Genomic DNA, 24,736 nt, shown 5'->3' on the forward strand with positions numbered 1-24,736 from the left:
TGGAGTGAGTGTGAATGGTTGTCTGTTTGTGTCCTGTGATTGACAGGTGACCAGTCCAGGATGTACTCTGCCTCTTCGCCAAAGTCAACTGGGATAGGTTCAAGCTCACCCGCGACCCCAATGAGGGCAACCGGTTTAGAAAATGGATGGCTGGTGCATTGAGAGCTGGCAAGCAGGCAAATGGCTGCTCAGTTTGGTTCAGTAAGCAAAATTTCTGTCGACAGGGTAGCAGATTTACTGAGCCTTTTCACTATAACCCTAAATATGCATAATTCCATGTGCAAAGTGTTGTGTTTCAGAGCACATTATAACTGAAATGAAGAGGAACATGATAACTGCACACATAAAAGTAATTAACACAGCATATGGTAAGGCAAAAAAAAAAGTACATTACAGTTATATCTGTGCATTCAATATACACCAGAGATGCCGATCAAAATAGTCAGCCATTGGTTGGATGTTATATGTGTTATGTTAGTGCTAGATGCTACAGTCTTATGCTCCACAGTGTCCACTTTGAAGCAGTTTGTTTTCATGCTGCGCTTAGTCTCCTGCTGTGTAAAAATAACGACTCTCTTTATTGTGGCCAACAGCCACAAATACTAGTGATGTGTGGATCGATACTGAAATATTGATACTTCCGATGCCCAATATGCTTTAAAGTCGATTTTCAAATCAAAATGTCAATATTTTTAGGTAACGCTTGTCTGAAACATTTGTCTGTTGAAACGATGACCAATGATAAACAGGGCCATGGATGAACTGTGAATAATTTCATTCTTATAGTAGTTCCTAAAATTTAATCATTTATTTGAATGGTTTTATTATTTTACTTACCATTTTCACATATCTGATATGGTTTTGTATTCTGTTTTTTTCTGTTGTTGTATAGTAGCTAGTTGTATAGTAGCTTGGCTATCCTGCTACCTCAATATAGTTCAGAGTGTTAAATAAATAAATAATTGAAAATAACTATTAAATTATTAATTTATTTAATTAATAAAATAATGAAATATCTTGTGTTCTCTATGCTGTGATATGAAATACAAATTTTTTTCAAAAACACATTAGGTGAATTTGCACAAAGTATTGGTATCAGCGTATCACCAGCCTGAATTTTACTCAGTATCGGATCGGAAAAGAAATCAGTGGTATAGCACATCACCAGCAATCACTAGCGTCACGAAAGACAGCCCACCCTCATTCTCCTCCATTGCTGGTAGCGTCTTGTTCTGACTGATAATTTCAAGGTAAGCCTGTTTTTTTGGCAGTTTCTCTTCAACATGTAAACAGGTATAGGCTGAAGCGTTTTCAAATGGCCTGAGAAATGGATTTGAAGATGTATTTGACCAAGGCTTTCAAGCTTGTACACACAGTAAAAGTTCATAACAGCCGATGTAGACCAAAGTTGAGTTAAACTACGTGGACTCCCACCTGACAATCCTAAGCCCGCCCGCATGGGAAAACTGGGAGGACACAATCAAGGCATATCAGGCTTGCGAGAGCGCGCCTGCGCGTCCCGGGTGGCGAGTGACCCGTCTTTCCAGCGGCTGAATCTCGCAGCTCATCGGGATAAAGAGGAAACAAAAGACCGACGCGGTGAAAGTGGGAGTGAAATGTTGAAATAAACCGGTTATTTCCCGTGGAGACGTGTCGTCGCTCCTATCAGGTAAGCAAACGCTCCAGTCACACGTCGTGATGTCTAACTTGACTGACCTATATTTCACCCTAATTGAGTTGAAATGTCACTAACGCAAACACCGAGTTGTTTGATAGATATGCTATGTGAAGTTGTCAGTAAACGTGACGTGTGCTCCAAAGTAAAATGCTATCCAAAAGTGTTCATAAAATAGTTTGACAAGTTTTGCGCAGCGGCGTTAGAAGATCAAGTTAAAGAAAACCACCAGGTTTGAAATAATTTCGAACTATTTAATAAGACGACGTGTTTATGACTAACGACTCTGCTCTGAAGCTCAAGCTGGGATCTGAAATTTATGAGTCACAGTCTAATTGTGTTACTAATCCTGCTTAAACCTGCCGGTACAAGTGTGTTCAATCAGCATTCAAACGTCCAAACACCCTTTACTTTTTTTTGTGTGTGTGGTTAGCCTTCTCCATCCATTCTAATTAGAAGGGAGTAGCTGTGTTTGCATGTACTTTATGTGAGGTGAGATGAACAGGATGGGACAAGCAGCTCAAACAGTGGAGTCATATTCGTCAGCATATACTTTTCCCTCCTAAAAATGCCTAGAACTTGCATGGAAAGTTGAAACAGAGGTTAAGTCCAAAGTCTTGTTGAATGTTAATGAAAGGGAAGGCAGTCGTCAGGTGAGGTCACGGGTGGCTTTCTGTTGCAAAAGGATAAACGTGACTTCCTCTCCTCTTTTGTGCTCAATGTTGCCTGGGATTCGATTTTTGTTGTTGTTGTCTTCTTGCCTAGACTGGTGGACCTTTGAACCTTGAAAAGATGTCCGAATAGAGCCCCCCGCCCCCCCTCTCTGCCTCCCATATGCTCATCAACCTGACTCAAGCAATCAAGGAACCTTGTGCCTTTCATGGAACGCTGCCTCCCCTCCCCGCCGCCCCTGTGCAAGTGAAAGCCATGGATTCATGCACGGTGATGATGGTGCCTCCCATGGCACCTCCGCCGCCACCTCCGCCTCCTCCTCCACCACCTCCACCTGCTTCCTCCTCACCTTTGAGCCGAGCGGGCAGTGCCAGTCGGAGTCGACTGAGGAAACTCAACTGGGAGCGTATCCCCAAAGAGAAGGTGGAGGGGAGGAAGAGCGTGTGGAGCGGTGCGGGCCCGGGCGAGGATGAATTCCCCATAGATCTTCACTCATTGGATGAACTGTTTGGCCAGAAGGACAGTAAGCCTCAGGACAGGACAACCACGCTGAGACGGCGGTCTGCTCTGCTACGCTGCAGAACTCCTCAGGACAGTCCTGAAGAGGTCAGTTAAGTGTGATAGCAGCAATACTTTTCTCATTAAATTAAAATGACTGCTTTCTTTAACTTATCTTTCCATTACAGATCTCCCTACTGGAGTCCAAACGCAGTATGAACATCGGGATATTCCTTCGCCAGTTCAAAATGTAAGCCAATTTCTTCTTACATTTAATGAAAAAATATTAAGGGGGTTGTGACTATTGTTGTATAAAATAACATTACCTTAGAATGTCACTAACGATATGAGCATCATAGATTACGTGACGGTTATTTGATTGTTAGGAATTCTGAGCATTGCACGGAATTGATTTTTGATTCATTGTATTTTGAAGCGATTGAGGTGAAATGGGGTGCAGTACTTGACTGCAACCACCAGAGGTGCTGTTGGTGCAATATCTACCAGTTTGCCTTGATGATTAAGTGTAATTAAGTTTTATGTATTCTACACTAGGAAGTTATGGGTGATGGTAACAGCATATTTTTGAAAAACAAATCTAATAAGCACCAAAAGGTAAAAAGTTACTGGTTTAATTGTTATGTAACCCTGCTCAGTTAGAGACGCATAACCGAAATGACTATAAATAACTATAACTCCGTGTTAGCGGTTTTGATTTTGCAGGATTTGCTTGCGGTTTTATCAGTTCCAAAGGAAGGCAGTGCAGGAAACAGACGTGTGTTCCAAACTGCCCCAGGGAAAACACCACTTGACTTGAACTACCATAAATCAAACAAAATGGAGTTGGTGGAAGGCGGAGAAGGAGGAGAGGGCGGGTGTCATGGGTGGGGTTCTTGAGGATATTGCAGGGAACAGGTGCTAAGGGAGGGTCCAGTCGAAGCAGATGGACTGGACGTCTCAAAAGTGTCCACGTACAGCTCCTGTTAGGAGTCAGAGTTGACACCTGCTGAGGCCCTCGGGGATTGTTTCCTGTTTAAATGACCCCCTACTGTGAGGGACCTCGCTGGTGGCCTCTAAAGTCATGGACTCTCTCTTTTTTCTTTTTCTTTTTTTTAATTGCTGGTGTAGTTATCATCATGGTTTGTTTTGTAATGCTCACTTAATATGACATCTGTTTGTGCAAACGTTGACTCTGTTGTGCTGCTGTGGCGTGAACAACATATCTATTCTAAACCACATTTTGTCAAGACTTGTCGGTGAAGCTTCATGTGAAAAGAGCCTCTTCTTTATGCAAACATTTGTCTTGTGTGGAGTTTTTTTTTTTTTTTTTTTTAACTTCTGTTCTAAATGTAAATGGAGCCCTTGTTGAAATGTGGCGTCAGTTAAAACAACATACATGTATATGTTTTTGTCCTTAAAATGAAAGCACAGGGGAGCACTGCAATACCTGCACAATGTAATGACATCCAACACAAGAGCTCTAATAGAAATTCTGCCTTTAGAAAGATAACTAAAAAGGCACTCAGTAGAGCCCAGACCTCCGTCAAGGTGGGTTTGTGTAGCAGCACAAAGGATTCCTGGCAAAGAACAATTGCATTCACATTATGTGTATGAGAGAGAAGGCATTCATCAATGGCCCACGCATATACTGCGTTTCAACATGTTTACTTGTGCCATCACTTCATAACACCACATTAATGAAACTTTGCTGACTTTTTGTGTTCACTTAGATGTTGACTGTGGAGTATTTTGAGTCTTTCTGGTTATTCTGAATTATTTATATCCTAGGTGCTAGCATTTTGTGGAGATATAAATGTTCTGTTTTGGTTTAAACTGGCAGTTATTACTGTATTGACATGAATCTAAAAGGGGTTTTTTTTGTAGGAAGAAAGTCTCATATTTGGGGTCTAGAAATTTATGAATGCAAAACGGGTGGGCGGAAACAAGTCAGAGCGTTTCTTCCTGACACTCGCATACATGGCAGTGGCCTGGAGATGCAGCTGTGGAACAGAGACCCACTTAAACTGTCTTAAAGGTTGGGAAAGTTGGCCAACAGAGAAAGTGTTATGATGCTAATATGATGCTAATTTTAGGCCGTGTTCCTGCGGAAATTTACCTGGGATTTATTTTATTTTTTTTTGGCGGTTTGAAAAAAATTAGCATCCACACTGTGCTGGACTAGTAAATAGTCGCATTCAGACGGGAACTGATCACTGGATGAAAACGATGTAATACACAAGGCACACCTACATGTGGCGCTGGAAACAGACACGCAGACGAAACCACGTGACACACCACACTATAGAAGAAGGAAGGATGTACTGTATGTGCATAAGGCTGTCGTCTTCGGCTTGTCTAGACTGACGACAAAGTGGAATTACTTTTGCGTGTATTTTGGAGTATAAGACAACAAAATATCAGGAGAATGTCGACTGGGGTGAGTCATGCCAGTCGAAATATTCAGATATTATGTTGGTGTGTCGGCTTGTCACTTCTGGTCACGTGACGGCGATAGGGCTGTGATGTCATATACCACATCAGGGCAGCCAGAACGCCGTTTCCGTGTGGATGAAAGGCTGAAACGATAAAATACTTCACCATTTTGACCTGAAAATGTTTGTGTGGACAGCACCTTAAGATAATGGTGATCAATGAAGCAGCAGAATCAAACAAGTGTTGAACAGTGAATAAATATGTTATCCTTTTTTTATTGCACGCTACCAGTTAAGTGAAATTTCACAAAGTACGATTCCCTATCTATAAATCTAATATTTTGGTAGTTAGAGCATAGAAAACCTGTTTGTGACCTTCTTAACCGGGCTAGAATCCTTTAGACAAGAAATAACACCCCTGTAGTCACCTTTATATTCATATTACCCCATATAGGAGACGCAATAAGAGAACATAAGCCATTTAAGACATAAATAAGACTCATGCTTGTGCGTGTTGCTGTAAATGTGTTCCGGTGCTAGGGGAGCTGAGTGGGCGGCGGACACAAAGTGATGTTGGGGGTCCGAGTTGAGTTTTAGCTTGGCATGGGTTATGGCAGTAACAGTAGCCTATGTTAGGGATTATTGTCCCTGTTGTGAGTTCAAACCTGCAACAAAAGCCTGTTAAGGAGATCAAGTCTGATGCTTGTGTGTCTCACCGAATATTACAGTAACATTAATGACACCTAGTGACCAGTGTAGAATACTACATATATATACACAACAGGTCTTGTGAATGCCTTTATATTTGTATTTTAGTACATTTAGACGTTTTTATACTTGAAAATTTCTGAAAAAATACCTAACATTTGTTTAAATATGCTAACAGGCCACGAAACAACATGAATTATTAATTAATACACTTGAAAAACTGTGATAGAGTGAAGCCACGAAATTTGAAGCTCAAAGTGGTGCGGGGTTACTGTATTGGATTTTTAAAGCAGGCACTTATGAAACAGTTTAAGATTTGGAGTTATGGGCCATATACTCTACATCCAGTAGCATGCGGGTGATAGATTGTGTGTGTGTTATGAGTGGTAAGATGAGGCTAATGGAAAGCTGCTGGAGTAAAAAATAAGATGTGTCACTGGGACAAAGTAAGCCAGAGGTCAACAAGATCAGTTTCTTGACATCCCAAAGCTCTTCCGACATGTTCCGCATGATAGACATGCAATTTTCCAGTGTGGCGTCAACCAATCCCCTTCTCCACGTTGACTGATAAGAACAGGGTAAACCTCATTATCTCATTATTGTGTGAAAACAAAGAGCTGATATTGCTCAGAGCAGGGGGTTGGGAAAGGACACCAGTGCTGGTCTGGTAGCCTCATTGCATAAATGATGTCATTCTTACATTGCATTTTTTTACCCCCCACAGGCCAGCTAAGGAGATAGTTGAGGACATCAGGCATGGTGCTGGTGATCGCTACGGAGCCGAGAAGCTCACGGAGCTCTGTAAACTGCTGCCTGACAATGAGGAGGTAAAGTGCACCCACACGCTCCTCCGCCTACTCTTCATCTGGCTCTGGTTAGGATGATCAAAAAGTGTGCCGTTACACCGTGTTGTAAGATGTGGTCTGTTTCCGCGGAATGAACATGGTGAAAGATATTGGAATCGACTGTTAAACAGCAAGCCGTTATTCCAGATTTTTCCTCAACATCTGTTCTCTTTCAGGAATCTCGCCTGAGGAGGTTCAGTGGGGAGCGCAGTTGGCTTGGAGAGCCTGATCTTTTCATGCTCCTGCTGGTGGAAGTCCCCAGGTATGCTCCACCTTAGCTCTTGTTTGGATAAAATTACCCAGCATATCCCCCTGTTCGCCCAGTGTGCTTTTTTTGTTTTTTCCAGCTCTATTCACTCTCTGTGACTCACATGCCTTCTCTTGAAATGACGTGTGTTTATTTAAGTGATGATCAGGAGTGCTTTTTTTGTCTTCATCGTCACTCATCCGTGCTTATTCACTCATCGGTCTCCCTCTTTTTTTCCCCTTCCATTAGTTTTCGCCTACGTTTGGATGCCATGATCCTACAGCAAGAGTTTGACCCTGCTCTGACCTCTCTGTGTGTGGCAGCCAGATGTCTGAGGGAGGCGGCCAGAGGTAAAGTAACAGCAGGGAGTTATGTACTCTGCCCCTATTAAGATCTTTGTCTTTTTCAATGCCTGCATGTAGAATTAGGTAAGAAAAGAATGCAAAACGCAGATTATCTTTTTCTTTTGAGTCCAAAAAAAATCTCTCTGTTGTGTTATTGTTTTTAACTTGAATCTTTATCTCACCTAGAACTGCTGAGCTGTCCAGAACTACACTCCATCCTCCGCTTGGTGCTTAAAGCAGGGAACTACATGAATGCTGTGAGTGTCTCTCTTTTTATTTCTTTGTTTCCTACCATAAACCTGATAAAGCTGACATTTTGCCTGTGCACAATACACAATACAGTGTGTGTGTGTTACTCTGACAGCCTCCATCTTTGTTTATTTGAAATGATCACAAAGTGTCCGTCGGTGTGTTTGTTTTTTTTCCTGACCTTGTATGTGGCTCCTCAGGGTGGATACGCGGGGAATGCAGCTGGATTCCGAATTTCATCACTACTCAAACTGGCTGACACCAAAGCAAACAAACCCGGCATGAATCTGCTGCATTTTGTAGCAATGGTTAGTATCTGCAGTATGTGCAATATACTGTATAGTAGTAGAAGTGGAATATGCTGCAAGACTACGAAGGGGTGTTAGGGCCGCACTGAATAGAAAACGTTAGGGGTGCACAATACTTCTTGTACCAATATGAGGAATTATGATGTCATACCGATAAATATGATAACATTTTTAAAAAAAAAAGCTCTGATAAGCAGTTTTTTTTAAAAGCCCCAATGAGGCGAGATTACTCATACTGTGTTGTAGGTGTATTAGTGTGAGCAAATCAAGCGCTCCCCTTTCTGTGATGTGCTGCAAAGGGCCCATCGTAATTTCCCCTGAGCTGACTAAACAAACATAGCATTAATCATGTGGGACTTCTCACCATTTCAGAAGATACTATTCATCAAATGCTTTACAAACATTCCGTGATTGGGGGGGGGGGGGGGGGGGGGGGGGACATGGTACTCCAGCACATCAAAACTTATCAGTCACCTGAAAAACCAGCATCGTTACGACGCCCGGGGTTTGTTCCAATCACTGCAGCGTTTGAAAAGTTCAAAAAAGTTTGCTAGAGACAACCCGAGGGCTAAAGCGATCTGTGATTTCATCATGGAAATTATGGTTCTGGATGACCAGCCCTTTACCATCGTTGAAGATACCGGCTTTTGTTGGCTATTAGACGCCTTGGAGCCACAGTTTGTGCTTCTGAGCCACCGCTGCTTTTTTAATGTTTTGTTAATAATAGTGAGGCCATGATATTTGGTAAGGACAAATCCACAGCTTGAGTTTGAGTTGTTCTTACCTCCAGCACAAGCTACAGTTAAATCAAATATAAAATTTTAAAAAAAGATATAAAAAGTTAAAAGGGAAAATATCGTGCATCCCTAGAAAAAACAGGGATAGTTCAAGAATAAAGAATTATGAAAATAAAGTTGAAATGTTCCGTGAAAAGGTGCAATTATAAGAGGAAAAAAAGTTTTGGAGAATAAAGACAAAAAATATCCATCCATCCATCTTCTATGCCACTTATCCTCACTGGGGTCGTGGGTATGCTGGAGCCTATCCCAGCTGACTTTGGGTGAGAGGTGGGGTACACCCTGGACTGGTCAGATATTACAAGAATAAATTGAAATACAAGTCAAATAAACCTTAAATGATTGCATTATTTTCATTCCCTACTTTTTTTCTCCTAAAATTTGTATTCTTTTCAGTGTGTCCCTGATACTTTTTCACGCAATATTATTATACTGTATGCCTGAGTGTTTGACGTTTTACTTCATTTGGAACAATACCTCTACAATCATTTGTGTTTGTCTTCACAGGAAGCTGTGAAAAAGGATCAGAGTTTACTTTCATTTCCTAGCCAACTGGGCCACGTTGGCTCCGCCTCAAGGTCAGCCTCTTCCCAAAACATGGATCCCATTATGAATATACAAGTTCAGCCTAATCGCATCAATACAGCCCTGCTCCAGACAGCAAAAACACATGTTCAATTGAGATGTCTTTGTCAAAGACTGTTCAGAATGTAGTCCATGTAGTTTGAATCTTTTAATTGTCATGTAAGTGCTTTTAATGCAAATGATTTAAAGGTTGTATGTTTATGTTTCAATTTAGGTTGTGTGAGGAGTCTGTGTTGGAGGATTTATCCAAGTTAAAAAGCAGAGTGCTGGCGCTGAAAGTAAATGTTCAGACGGAGGCGGAGATTTTGCAGCATACGCAACCTTTCCTGGAGGTACATTGTACTATGTTTCAACAATTTTAAATAAGTCCTAGAGTCTTAGAGTCCCACACTTAATCTAATTTCTGGACTATTGAGCGCACCAGAGTATAAGCCGCACCCACGAAATTTAAAGAGAAAAAAGATTTGTACATGCACCTGTCTATTAGACCCCACCAATATGGAATTTTTGGGGCCGATACCGATATCTGATGTATTGGCCAATAACTGATATATCGATAACCGATATACGAAATAAGAGCATTGATATATACAGGATATATACTGTACGTGAACTTATAATACCCAAAATATGATTCAACACAAAGAAGCAGAAGACTACTAAATTAAAATAAGGACTCTTAATTAGTAATACAAAACCAAAAGCTGAAGCAAACATTAAAAAGTGAGGGGGAAGTTGACTACAACCAAAATAAGAAATAATCAAAACATGCATCACATTACTAGACATACAAGGGACTAAACTGCATTTTGTGTGACAATGTAGCTGCTTTCAAAACATGCAATATATAAAATTACAACTAAATACATTACTTGGAACATTTTTAAAATTATTTTAATGTAGACATTAACTTGTGAATTTATGAGCGCCTGTAAATCCTGCATGGAAGTGAAGTAAAGTGGGACGCTGTGTAGTAGTCTTATAGTAATGATGGACACGGGAGTTGTTACGTATATATCTATTTCACTTTAAAACGCTGTATAATACTGTAGTTTTATATTAGATAATGGTGGACATGTGGATTCACAGTTGGGTCTACCTTCTGTTCTTGACGGGCCCTGACAGCGTGGCACTAAAGTGTAGTGTTGTATTGTTTCACAAAGTCACAGCTTTCCATGGTGTAAAAAAATGTACTTTGTTTCGCCGTTTCTCTCGTCGGCCGAGTGAGTGAGACAGAAAGAGTTGCACCTCGCTGGTCTTTGTGTTTGTGTGTGAGGGAGAGAGGCCAGGTACTGCGGCAGGGAGCAGCACAGACACACACAGGAGCGGAGCAACAGAATCTCCGCGATATAATCTGTTGTTGCTTCTGTGGCGCCCAGTGCGATACCCACGTCATGAAAACTTCAAAAACAACCATCTGAATACCTCGTCTCTCAGAAAACAAGAAACTGTTAGAAAATCAATAACATTTTCATAATAGTGGACCTTAAAAGTCACTCTTGTCATTCAGTATAAAAATGTCAGATGTTGATGAATCAATTGCTTATTGGAGCGTTTGTGTCTGTGCAGGTGACAGAGGAACGTCTAAAGGAGGCAGAGGATGAAGTTGAGGGAATGAGGATGTCTAGTAGAGCGCTCGTGGATTTTTTCTGTGAGGATGACAGCACATTTAAACTAGAGGAGGCCTGCAGGGTCTTTGACTTATTTTGCTACCGCTTCCAAAAAGCTGTCAAGGTACAAACCAGAAATTATATCTGCTTGTTGCCTATATAGAAGTAAAGCCTCACAGCTACATTAAATACTGTACATCATTTTCTCTCTTTTACAGGAGAATGCAGAGCGTGAACTGAAGGAGAAGAAACGTCTGGAACGTCAGAGGGTGATTGGGGAAAAGCGACGCTCTCTGGCTGTGTGCACAGGTCTGGATCTTGGGCTCAGCTTGGCTAGAGAGCCTCACGGTCAGGACAACCAAGATGAGCTGGAGAAACTCCTGGAGAAGAACTTGAGCTACACCTGGAACCGTCGTAGCCTGAGAAGCTCTGAGTCGCGCCGGTACTCCCACCACCTGTACAGTGACAAGAGCTTCCCAGAGCTAAGCAGCAGCCCAACATCCTTCAGTTGTCACTCGAACAGCTCGTCTGATCACGAGAGCTCCATCGTGCTTTGTAGCTCTCCAGAGATGGACGGTACTTGTTCTCCCGTGGGTAAAGCAGGTGTTTTGGATGGGGGCAACAGGACTGAGTCGAGTATGGAGGGTGTTCATGACCCTCATATTGCAACATATTCACAACATGGACGTGGTTTCAGGGTTGGGAAACATGGGTCTAAGAGCATTTCTATTGAGCAACTACACGCAACTGAAAGTGGACTTCCGGCTACCAAGAACACGGAGTATACGCCCATCTCCTGTCGGAATTCTGCTGCTTTAAAAACTGATACACCTTCCCAGACCTCCAGTCATGGACACAGTTTTGGCCTTCCTCTGACTGACAAGAGTAATCCTCTTCAGAATAAATCTAATAACACTTGTGATGATGGGTGTGCTAACAAGAATGGAATACTTCACAGTGACAACCGGACAACAACAGTGAGACTTCAGAGATCTGAGAAAGAATGTGTTAATGCTCCAGATAAAATGGAGTTACCACCACTAAACAGAGTAATTACAGCAAGTGTTGCGATGTCTGGTCCTGGTGACGCTCTGAGAAAGCAGATACATGCAGAAGGGTTGTTGACTCCTCCTCTCAAGGAGACCTGGATGCCACCCAGTCTTCCAGAATTCAGCCAGTCACACCCAGAAGTGTGCTCGGACGTGCCGACTCCTGAGAGGGAACTTGCAAGGTCATACTCTCGTGTGGGGGAGACTCTAGAGTGCCACACTCTTGTGAAAGGCCTCCGGTCCTATGACACCCTGTCACCCCCGACGTCTCCACTCCCGCGTCCCACACCCAGCCTCTGCTCCAAGTGGAGGAAAGAGAGGGAGGTTGTTCCTCGGGAGGCACCAATGCTGCCACCTCCATCATTAAAAGAGGAGAGTGGAGGCTTGAAGCTTCCTGTGCGGAGTGGGATCAGGGCCAAAAGAGGACTTGGGTCACGTGCTGGACCTGCACAAGCCTGCACAAGTATTCCAAGGGTGCGCCCCAAAACGGAGGGTTCAAATAATGTTGCCCCAGCTGTGACACAGTTACCAGCCCCAAGCCGTCCAACAAGCTCGCGTTTGTCCATGCATTTGTCTCCTGTCACTCAACCAACTTCACTCCACGCAAATGTGAAGAGAAGTAGCAGCACACGTGAGAGGCAGCAGATTATAAATGACACACAACCTTTGGCAAAAACCCCCCTAAACAAAAGGACCTTAGAGAGACCAACAGCAGAGAAGGTCTCAAGCAGGACCGAGTCCACCTTCATCAGAGGAAGTCCTCTTCGTGTGTCCAAACGGGTTGCCCCCAACTCCGAGACTCAGGCTCCCGTCCAGGCTGTCTCTGCCCACAGCCCCTCGTCTGCCACCACCAAGACAATACGTACGACAGTCAAATCTGCCACCCGGAATAAAAATCCGAAATCCACAAACACGAGTGCCTCTCCTGCTACCTCTAAAATCCCTTCACGAATTCCTGGTTCCAAAATGCCTCGACCTACTACAACTCAGCCACTGTGGAAGTAATAATGATGCCTTTCTGGGTCTAGAAGTCTATGCAGATATGGTTATTCCTTAACTTAATAAACTCCAGATCCACTATATTGTACACATTGCCTTTGTAGCAGATCTACTTTGCTGTCCACCACGACATGTTATCTCATGTGTTTCAAGCACCAGCAGAGGAGTAGATCCTCTTAATAAGCCCTACCTCCTTTTTATGTTCATTTGTATCCATTGCAGGCAATTGGATGCGACTGTAGAGCAGGTAAACACTCAATTGGTGTCTGGACAAACAGCCAAATGTGCCCAGTCAGATTACCGCTAGTGCGCTTGTTACCGTCATTAAAAGTGTATTCATCAGTGGCATGTAGGTATATTTTCCAAACACTGTGATGCCTGTGCTATTGTGTTCTCACTCTTGCTTGGTACAAACTTTGTATCCTTCTGTTGTGAAGCCTCATCGTTCCGATGCACTTTTTTTGACTGAAGAAGAGGCCATGAGGAGAATTTGACTGTTTTGTTGTTTTATATTAAAAAAAATAACTTAATTGAATAACAGTGGTTGTTGTTCACTGTTTTATGTGGATTTGTAAATAAGATAAATAAAGGCGTTGCTATGGACAATGGTGTTCTCGCTACTCTTACTAGAAGTTAACGTTCTCAGTTGTTTCTGCTTCCCATTTTCATGTTTTTGTCTTTGCTGCATCTCTTGACACAGTACCCCCGATTCTTTAGGCGGCTGTCGCCATGGAGATGCTTAAGACGTTCCAGGGCTTCTTCTGCCAGAACAAGGGGGTGCAAGGGTTGGGGTGGAGGGTGACTGCGGGTGTCGGGGGTCCCGGCAGTGGGAACTCTCTCTTTACAGGCCTCGGTGACGCCAGAACCTTTTGAGAAAGGCAATAAAGCCGTGGCTCTTTTGTGCTTTCGAGTGTCCGGTTGTCGCACAGCACTAGCCTCTTAACCTCCAGTGTGTAAAGGTGACATCATCAGTCGGTCTCCAGTGGAGCAGGACAGAGTGGTCGAAAGTGATCCCACTTTGAGTTGCCTTTGTCTATTCTCCATGGAACTGAACACTGCTTGATGCTTCATTTTTCCTTTTTTGCAAAGCTTGCATCTATTGAGTACTGTATAAACTAGAGATTGGCAATGGGCAAATTAACATTCAATTAATCAATTAAAGTCACGTGGAAAAATTACACCTTGTGGTTTGGAAGGCATGTGAGCATACATGTAATACAGAGAAGTCTCGCCCGTGACCCTGACAAAAAAATATCGCTTGATGGTGGCCATGTTTTCCAACCAACATTGCTCAAATTTGACAGACATGTGCTTGGTAGTCCCCTATAGGTACAATCGTCCCTCGCAATAATTTTTAGATTATCATTCCCTCACTACATTGCGGTTTTTCAGAACTTAATGAATGAATGAGTACTGCTTTGTGGTAGACTATGGTAGTCAAAACATTGAAATACAAGTGATATGTAGTATTTTGGCCACTCGGCAGCAGTAATGTTACATAGATGAGACATCCATCCTTATTACATTACCCTACCTTGCACTCAATGTAGCCAGCGGTGGATGCCGAGTGAAAAAAGGTTCTCTTCCCATTCCGTGTGGAAGTTGTACGTTTGTGGCATTTTACTTTGTCCCTCTTTCCCACTCCGTTTGAAACCCTTTCTGAAGTTTAGAAGAAATAAATTTGAGGCTAACTGGTTAGCTCAATAGCTTGTTATCTTGCTAGCTAGCGGCCGTCTAGTCCCTGTAGCGTAACAGTTCAACAGTGCAATCCGGTGAAAACAATGAATAACAGGAGTGTAACCATGACTATAGGGGTGTTATTTCATGTCTACAGGGCTCTAATAATGTTAAAACTGTATTTAAAAAGTCATAAACAGGTTTTCTATGCACTAACTACAAAAATGTTCAATTAATTAACATCCTATATCGCGGAAATTAATTCATCGTTACCGCTATGAACGAGGGATGACTGTATTATGCAAAATTACATGGTGATTTGGCTAAACACCCTAAAGTTACAGTGGGTGTTTTGGAGACCTTATTAACTGTGTGAGAAATTTTAGGTCAATATGGCTTATGGTGCCAAAGGTTTTTGTCAGAAAAATAATCGCACAGGCAACACAGGAGGGGTGCATCTTTTGCCAAATTGTCAGCCTTTTTTGTGCAGGAGTACAGTTATCTTACAGAACAGATATCTTACATAAACAAATGCTGCTTAGTATTGTTCATTATTATAACTCATCCCTAGTATAAACATTTAATCTATCTGAAAAGCAAATACCGTACGTGTTTTGAGTTGTCATTTTAGGGATAACAAGTTAAAGTTTATTTAAAAGTCAAAATGTATTAATTTTATTACTGTATTTAACCTAAATATTGTAATATTTGTACTATACAGTACCCGGATATTTTGGCACACACAATTGCACAAATGGATAGAAAAACAATAACAGTTTAAAGCATACACCTAAATATCACAGACATTCAAACGAGCTACGATGTCGTTGCGTGACAGGAGTTTTAATTAATTCACTCTTGAGTAATTATTCTAAAATGGCAGACTAGTAGTTTTATACAAGCCAATTGAAAACGTTACAGTTTAAATTTAGTTAGATTAAACAACAATGCCATCTAGTGTCAGCAAACAGACAAATCCATAATTGAAAACTACAATTCCCAGCTTCCTTCGTATCATGACGTTACGTTCTACGTATTGGGCAGCTCCCCGGATGCGGCTGTGACTGACTATACCAGGCAGAAGAGATCGCTAGCTAAGTGGCGGTAAGTGACAAAATGCTTTAAACGTCATTGTTAAAGCTTACTGTTACGCCTAAAACCTGTGTCTTTGTATAGTGAATATTCTACAATGGCTGCTAGGGATGTGTCGGGTTCTGAATACATCGTTTGGAACAGTGGTGTGAAATGAATTTATCAAGTTGTTTGCTAACTGGCTAGCTTGTTAGCTATCGTACGCGCTAGTTCCTTAGCGTGATTCTAGCCGCCAGTGGGGAACGCCTAGTACCATACGAGACCACTCAGCGATAATAATCAGAAGTTAAACGTCTTGCTTTTGAGTCAGTCGTTTTCCGTTGATGCTAGCGCTGGTTTTTGACCATCAGACGTTGGTATTTACCGGATGGTTGGACTTGTTTTGCAGCTTACCCATCAAACCTTTTTAATACGAAGATTAGCAAATGTAGCGTTGGTTAGCTTGTTCGCTGTCTAGATTAGTATTTTGAGGTATTGTGGTGATTCATAGGGTACTTCTATCACCTCCATTGTATATTTTTAAATGTTTAATACCGCTGGTGATTGGGAGGGAAGTGATGGCATAATTAAAATAAATTAGTGTACTTAGGGGTTATCTAGGTGCCCTTGTTTGTTTTTCAGGTGCTGCAGCCCCAGTGGTCTTTGGCAGGATGCAGACCATAAAGTGCGTGGTTGTTGGTGATGGGGCAGTGGGGAAAACATGCCTTCTCATCTCATACACCACCAATGCCTTCCCTGAAGAATACATTCCAACAGTGTTTGACAACTATAGCGCCCAGATGAGCGTGGATGGCCGCACTGTCAGCCTTAATTTGTGGGACACAGCCGGCCAGGAGGAGTATGACCGCCTGCGTACTCTCTCCTATCCCCAGACCAACGTCTTCATCATCTGCTTTTCCATCGGCAGCCCCTCCTCCCACGCCAATGTCAGGCACAAGTGGCACCCTGAGGTGTCTCACCACTGCCCCAATGTACCCATCCTGCTGGTGGGCACCAAGAGGGACCTGAGGGGCGACACGGAAACGGTGAAGAAGCTGAAGGAGCAAGGGTTGGCTCCCACTACCCAGCAACAGGGGAATGCCCTCGCCAAGCAAATCGGGGCTGTCAAATACATGGAGTGTTCTGCGCTGCTGCAGGAAGGCGTGCGGGAGGTGTTTGCCGAGGCCGTGAGAGCAGTGTTGTACCCCGTCACGAAAAAGAACACCAAGAAATGTGTGCTTTTGTAATGAGGATTCCTGGATTTGGATTGCGGAGGGGGGAGCTGTTGAGTTCCACAGATGCAAAGGATGGCCGAGAGCAGTAACTTCCTGGCTGCTTCCATGCCACCTCTAGCAATTTAGACTTCTTTATCAGCTCCTTATTCATCCTCAGGAGGACTTCACCCTGATGCCATCATCACCAAAGTGACTTTGCCAAAATGAGGGCAAAAAACAAAACGGATCTCTCTTATTTTTCTTACATTTAAAAAATTTTGATATCTACACTTTCCTCACATGTTACACTTGTTCTAGATTTATAGCTTCTCCGCTTTGCCTTTGTAAGAAATGCTGATAATGGTTGTCACAAGCCATAATTCCATCTAAACCAAGCTGCCCTGTTTGACTGGAGAGATCTACTGTTGTTTAGGTGGAGAAATAGTGACTACCTCATACTCCTCACATAGGTTCTTGCATCTCGCGAGTGTCAAGCACCTGCATAGTGACGTTTGCCATCTAGTCCACACGTACAGGCTGAGCGACTTTTTAATTTCAAGCAGCTTGAGTCCAGAAACGGCGCGACGATCTCGGACAAGGGCCAATTCCCAGCACATCACCGGTATGCGCAGATTAGTGTTGAGCTTGGTGCTCAGCGTGGCGTGTCCGAGGTGTCCATCCCACTGCCAACGCACGGAAGAGCCAGCAGGCCTTTTGAAGATAAGCCGCTCTCATTAAAATCAGCCAACTAGGCGCCTCTTGAGCCAAATTAAAACTGGTAAAAAACTGGTACTGGATCCCTCTAAATGACAGAATAGGGTGCAGCGCAGCTCGCTCTTGCCTCCACGCTATTCAAAACTTGGAATTAGAGATGGACATTTGACGAGGTTTACTCGATCGATATTGGCAATGAGGTAATCCATTTATTATGGCAAATTTTGATGACATTGGAGCATTGTTCTGAACTCCTGTTTCAATGCCAATGTCATTTTAAGGAGATGAGTGCTTCCCGCAGGAGTTGCCATAGTGGAGGTCTGCATGGATGGAGCTCAACTTCCCATAGCTGACATCATTTTTTCTTTAGACCACAAGCTAGTGAATCAAAAGTGCCTCTGCTGGTCGCAGCCAAGTAGGGCACTGCATTTTGCCTCAGTTGCTTCAATGCCGCGATTAATCGATGATGGTGGCCATCCCGTCTTGGAATCACAGCGACTGTATTTTCTAATCCTCAGTAAAAAGAGTTTTAATCTATGTGGCCAAAGTTGAATTTTTTTTTGTAATAGCCTGTGTTTATTAGATTGTTGACGTCAATGGCCTTGCATTAAATGCTAGCAGAACATGACCACTGCATAATTGACCCAGTGCATCATGTAATACCAGAACATGTTTTAAATGGCTTTTTAGGCTGTGCAGTTCTTTTCCTGTATTTCATTAAAATAATTACATTATTGAATATGAATAAGACAAAAAAAAACAACAAACAGTCGTTGCTACCACCGTGTGCATTTTTCTATAGCGTTGCAGCAATTTAATTGTCATGATTGACAGAGGCAGCCTTTTGTCTGCTCACATGCCTTATCCAAACCAAAAGCCACAGTAGTGCTATTTTGTCAAACCCGTAGGTTGTCATTTTAGTGCCACAAAAGCCCTTAAATACAGCTCCCCCCACCAAGCAATGAATTTCACATTTGGCAACTGAAGCCTTACTTTCTTCCTGCCAGTAAGCACATTGCAGCACTCTTTATAACACGGCTGCAAAACTGACATCTCAATGCGCAGCTACGGTTCTTAGCACATTGTGGTTTATATGCCTGCATCGCATGCTGCAGTGAGAGCAGCGTATAACAGTAACCGCATTGGTGGAAGGTGCCATGTCAGTTTTTATTATTTTTTTTTAGCAATAAGTGGTTGGTTGTTTTAGCTTCATGCTGCCAGTAATGACTTTTTTTACTCAGAGTGAATTGTATTAAATTTGTTTAATGTGGCCTGTAATAACCAATGCGCAATAACATTTGAAAGGGCTGACTTAAAGTGAAAGTATGTGCACAAACTGTGGTCCTTGTTTTCCTCCTCTCCCTTTTAACATGTCCTGGTTTCACTCAAATAATGATGGAAATGGAACATACACCTGTGGGCTCTCCTGTTGTCTGTGTCCCAGAGCTGTATGCTACCGCGTGCGTGGTACTACGCTTTTACACTGGGAACTTGATTTGTAGAGATCTGTAATTGTTTTATATATAACAAAGCATATTTGTATAAATGAACTAACAGTGAGATGATTTTAAATTATGCCAAATAAAACGGTGGTTGAAACCAGCTTTTGGTGTCGTAAGAAAGCAGGAACAGTGTGCAGTTGCCATGTGTGGCCGCTAGATGTCCTCTACGGACCTCAAGTCGAAGCACGTCTTTCCACTAATGAGCAGCAATTTTCAAACGAATTTTTGCTCCTCTGTACATAAGGAGTTAATGGTCTATTTCCAAAACGTTTTTCGGTGCTATCATTCATCTTTGCAGACACCCACTGGTTCAATCAGTGACAAGCATTGAAAACTCAGCAAGCTGTTTACTTTGAAAAATCCCCATGACCTTTAGGGTGGCGGCTTCAGATGACAGATGTGTCAGGCTCCACCTCAAGCTCATTAGAAACGCACTGGTGCAATATTCCCAGTCTATTTCCTCCTCTGCTTTACAACCATGATGGTGCTTGGGTTGTGTCTGATGAGTTGTTATCGTGAACTTAAAAAGTGGCTCGGCTGAGGAGAGTGATGAGACGGGATGAGCAGGGGTTGCTGTCTGCAAGACGCTTAACCAAGACAAGTGGCTTAAGGTGATCCATTTTTAGTTGTGGACTGCATACTATCCGCCTATTAATAGTTTAACAACATCCCACATCACGTGCCTCAAGTATCAGATTATCTTTCATTTAGGGCTGTCTTCTATTTATTGGGAAATAAGGTGTGTGTGGTCCACAATTAAATGGCTTTGGTGTTCACTCCTTTGGCAATATCCATATTTTTAAATGTCTTTCATGATATTTGTTGTTGGACAATACTCTGAATGTACTAAGTGCAGAATTCTCCAACATGCAGTATAGAGAGGCTATAAAAACATGCATCATAATACAACATACTGAGAGCAACTGTATTATTTTAGCAGAGATGCCCATACTTTTTCCGCGGAGGGCCACATAAAGACAAATGAAAGGATGAAAGGGCCACTTTCATATTTTGTTAACATATGTAGATGGTAAGAAGTTATCCATATTTCAAGAATCATCTTTGTGATATAAGTGGAAAAGCGTATTATTAGTGTGAATTTCGGTCTTTTTTTATTTATCAATTTGGTGATTTTTTAAAATTTCCAAATATTCAACTTTCTTCTTAATTGGCCTTCATAAATGTTCTTTTTTGTTATCAAAATTATCACTTTTTTCCCATAATATTTGACTTCATCCCCAAATTTTAACCAATCTAATTTTCCAAAAATGAAAACTTTAAACTTTTTCTTCTTCTGACGACTTTAAAAACATAAAAAAATGAAACTCTATCCTACTAAAATTACATTATTTTTCCTCATAATACTACAAGTTTATTGTTCTCCTTAGAATACAACTTTTTTCTGTTGAATATTTTGACTTTATTCTTGTAACATTACAGGCGTTTTTTTGTTTTTTTAGACGTCATTTCTTGTGACTATTTAATATTGAATCTTTATGCTACTAAAATGCAATTTTTTTCTTATAATAATACATTATTCTCGTAGAATCATGACTTTTTCTCATTAGATTGCGTTTTTCTCGTAATATTTTGACATATGTTAAAACAGCCGTAGGCCGCAAATGGCCTCCGCGCTACACTTTGGACACCCTTGTTTTAGCATTTATATAGAAAACAGGTATTATAATAAATATTAAGGCTGCAACTCATGATTATTTTAATCTGAATCTTATTGTTTTCATCAACTGAGTAATTGGTTAGGCCCAAAATGGACCAAATCAATATGAACTAAATATAAACAGTTATTGGTTTGGTCTGCAACATATCAGAAAAGACGCAAAAATGTCCATCACTGTTTTCCAAAGTCAAAGCTGATGTGTGTGAATGTCTTGTTTTGTGTGTGTATTGTGTGTAATTATATAGTGCTTATTTTTGACACTTGTGGTCGACAGATGACACATTTGCATGCGACCTTGCGTCTCAATGCATTCTTCTTTCTCCACTGCTACCTTTGCGATAAAACAGTACAACTAAAGCCGTCCAGCAGACATCCTTTCAGTGAGTCATCAGTGCGGAGCGAAAGGAGACCTTGATTTCAACACTGCCGTAATATCCCTCACTCCTCTCACTCTTGATGGTGATGATGAGGATGATGTCCTGGGTAAAGCCATAAAAGAAGCAAGGATATTCCGCCTTTTTTCCTTGTCTATGCGCATGAAAAATCACAAGCTGTGAGCTCACAGGCAGGATGTGCTGCATTTGGACTGGGAAAGCTGCAACATATTCAAATCAAAGTGTTTCAGTAGAAAGAAGAGGGAAAATGAGATTTCAAAGGAACACAGAGGGGAGTGAGGGCAATTGGCTGTGCTTCATCTGAGAGGATGGCTGGGTGGAATCATCTTCGGGGGGTGGAAATATGCAGAAAGAGGAAAAACTGTCCTGGCAGAGGTTGCAGAATTCATGACATCAGATTAGGAACACTTGCACACTGCATTCCGAGCTGTATCAAAACATCCGCCTTTACAAAGATAATAATGCTCAATGTTATATGTTTATTGTGGTTGTGGTTTCTAATATTTTGTCAATATATCTCACTTAACTACACAGGAGACACAAAATACAGTACTCTCAGCATTGATGCAGTGCATGATGCAACATCACTGCGAAATACAACTTATGTATATACAGTACTGAATATGTCACGCCTTTCAAATATTTGTACATACAGTAGTACCTCGCATAACATAAACCTCCTTTTATATAAATTCCACTGAACATAAAGAATTTATGTAAAGTTTTTGCTTTGTATTACAGAAGAAATTCCATATAATATATATGAATATTTTGAAGTGCCAAAGGGGTGAGTTTGGGAAGATCTTGGAACGGATTAGGCTATTTACATGTATTTTACGCTTCGTATAACATAAAGGTTTTTGGAACGGATTATTTACATACATACATTAAATGGGCATGAAGCCTTTGTATTGGAGTGCATTCGACTGCTGTACCTAATGTTGTGGCTAGTGAGAGTATCTACATCATTTATAGTCAAGCATTACATAATCCAAATTTCTTTTTGTAAATAATTTATTTTATATTGCTTTCATATCTTGTTCAAGTATGAATTAAATGAATTAGGATATATAATGATGTATTTTTGGATTATTTCATGTAATAGTTGGTGTGTACCACTTTAAGACTACCAGAGCCTCTGCAAGGCAAGCGTTTCTGCCCCCGTTCTGCTAACCTTTGGATTGTTTGTCTTTGAAAATAAATGTGTTGCTTTTTGTAATCAAACCGCTGATTTGTGTGCGGTGTGCTGCTCAGACGTGGTGAAGCCATATCTTTACAAATCACAAAAGTAACAACACCTGTGTGGAAAAAAAACAATCTCGAGAGTTGGAGCAGCTGATTAGATGTCTTGTGGATGTCGGCTTGGGATTGAAGTGCAATCCCTCCAAAGCCACAAGAGGTTGTTCCAACACTGTCATTGCCTAATGTCTCCAGCAGGTCAACCGTGACCTTTTGCAGAACCTCACTGAGCAACACAGACACAGACAGATTTTGTACCGCAAAAGGACAATAAAGTAAAAGTACTCACCCTTCGAAGAAGCCTGACAGTCATGGAGACGGAAAAAGAAGGTGTTGGCACGCTGACACCCTCACTTTGTGGTCTTCTGTAGGTATTGCTGGAATTAATAAACATTGTAATGATTAGTTTATTGTATTGCTTATATTGTACGAAGTCACAATAAGTTACATTCACGGTTCAATAGTAAGCATCACTGGTACCCGTCAGCGGCAGTATCACAAAAACATACAAAAAAAACCGACTGAAAAACAATCAAAATACACTCGTGGAGGTGCTTTTGATTCTCACTGAGCTCAGGTCTCTTGAGGTTGGTTGACGTCACCACACATGATGATGGTTTGAAGCTTTGTTTGACTTTTGAGGCATATTTTTCAAGAAAACTTGCCACAGTAACCTTGGCACAGGTAACTGAATACATATTGACTGCATTCATCACAACTGTGCATTATTATCTTTTCAAAGGCAGCCTATTATACAAGTATACAACAACTCCCAATCCAAAATCATTTTTGATATTGTTTTTTTTCTGCAGAAAACACATCTCATGCACCCTAAGTCGGTAATAATTTATAAATATGTGATAATATAGGTAAAATGTACAGCACACATGTACCGCTGTTAAAAAAGCCCACAAATTTTTTTTCTCCCATGTTTGTCTTGATGTTTCACAAATTTTTTTGTTAAGCGTGGCGATTTCGTGCTTTGTTCGGTAGTCCTTGAATGCACCGTTGTTGCTGTGAGACGCAAAAGTGAAACATACGTAACAATCCAGCCTAAAAACGTGCAGCGTGGTGAACCCAAGTTAATATATGACCATAAGTCATTACTGGAATTACAGCAGGTAAAGCAGTGTCGATTATGTAGACGCAGCTTGGAAAAACGCCTTCTCCGATAGTTAGCTGAAACGACCCAGTGGCCTGCAAAGCAGGGGAGCCTCATACTACCGCTAGCCAATTCTGAGGTGGAGGCGGCCCCACAATAGATGTAAGCACTAGTCCGTGACCCCGATTCAATTTGTTGTATTCATTAGTGGTGAGTACCTCCAGTATGCATTTTAGCATTTAAAATGCATTTCATAAGTGTGTGAGGCACTTTCATGGCTCAAACCTGGATTTTGCATTTAGCTTGTTAGCTTCCGTTGCTAGTGAACAATGGCAATTGAAGAGAGAGGGTTCTGGAGCTAAAGCTAATGTCAAGCTAGCAGGAGAGTTTGGAGGGGAAGGAGCAATCTGTGTGTTAATCCATCTATCCATCCACTGCCTTCCCCTTATCCAGAGTCCGGTGACAGGGGTAGCCACCTAAACAGAGAAGCCCAGACTTTCCTCTCTGGCTACTTTGTCTACCTCTTCCAGGGGGATCCCGAGACGTTCCCTGGCCTGCTGAGAGACATGGTCTCTCCGATGTGACCTGGGAATTCCCAGAGGCCTCCTGCCAGTCGGACATGTCCAGAACACCTTCCCAGGGATGCATGCGTGAGGCACCCTGACCGGATGCCTGAGCCACCACATCTGGCTCCTCTCAATGTAGAGGAGCAATGATTTTACTTCTAAATGACAAAGTTACTTACTAATTTCTTCCCGGATGACAGAGCTTCTTAACCTAACTCTAAGGCAGTGCCCAGCCACCCTACGGAGGAAACTCATTTCGGCTGCTTATACCTGCAATCTTGTCCTTTCGGTCACTATCCGAAGTTCATGACCACAGGCTAAAAATAGACATTTTTATGGGTGTATCAATTACTCGCAGATTTTCGTTATTCGCTGGTATGGTTGGAAGGGAAAAAGCAGGGTTGTACTGTATAGCTCTTGAATTGGATCTGATTAGACTGTGAGTTTACTGATTGTTGTGGCTGATGAGCATACATTTAGGATTTACCATGACCACTAATGAGAACCTGAAGCAATTATGGACCATCTGAGCCGTCTTAAAGTCAATCATCAGCAACATG

The 24,736-nt window shown here is 41.8% G+C and overlaps 3 protein-coding genes across 3 annotated transcripts in view; 2 read left to right on the forward strand and 1 right to left on the reverse strand.

The window, feature by feature from the left end:
- The window catches only part of gcna (germ cell nuclear acidic peptidase), a 109,757-nt gene that overhangs the window by 44,115 nt on the left and 40,906 nt on the right, over positions 1-24,736 (reverse strand). Inside the window, exon 4 of the mRNA XM_054792062.1 lies at positions 22,798-22,885. The gene's annotated coding sequence lies outside the window, so the exon portion shown is untranslated. The remainder of the gene's footprint in view (positions 1-22,797; positions 22,886-24,736) is intronic.
- fhdc2 (FH2 domain containing 2) lies at positions 1,319-13,616 on the forward strand. The gene is made up of 12 exons (XM_054792055.1): positions 1,319-1,669; positions 2,441-2,953; positions 3,034-3,095; positions 6,710-6,812; positions 7,007-7,092; positions 7,327-7,427; positions 7,608-7,678; positions 7,871-7,978; positions 9,283-9,353; positions 9,575-9,692; positions 10,930-11,094; positions 11,189-13,616. Exons 2-12 carry the CDS (start codon positions 2,510-2,512, stop codon positions 13,022-13,024), a joined length of 3,165 nt encoding a protein of 1,054 aa, XP_054648030.1. The 5' UTR covers positions 1,319-1,669; positions 2,441-2,509; the 3' UTR covers positions 13,025-13,616.
- Positions 15,745-22,848, forward strand: rhogd (ras homolog gene family, member Gd). The gene is made up of 2 exons (XM_054792065.1): positions 15,745-15,799; positions 16,409-22,848. Exon 2 carries the CDS (start codon positions 16,438-16,440, stop codon positions 17,011-17,013), a length of 576 nt encoding a protein of 191 aa, XP_054648040.1. The 5' UTR covers positions 15,745-15,799; positions 16,409-16,437; the 3' UTR covers positions 17,014-22,848.

The sequence above is a fragment of the Dunckerocampus dactyliophorus genome, chromosome 11 (genome assembly GCF_027744805.1).
Source record: "Dunckerocampus dactyliophorus isolate RoL2022-P2 chromosome 11, RoL_Ddac_1.1, whole genome shotgun sequence".
NCBI lineage: Eukaryota > Metazoa > Chordata > Actinopteri > Syngnathiformes > Syngnathidae > Dunckerocampus > Dunckerocampus dactyliophorus.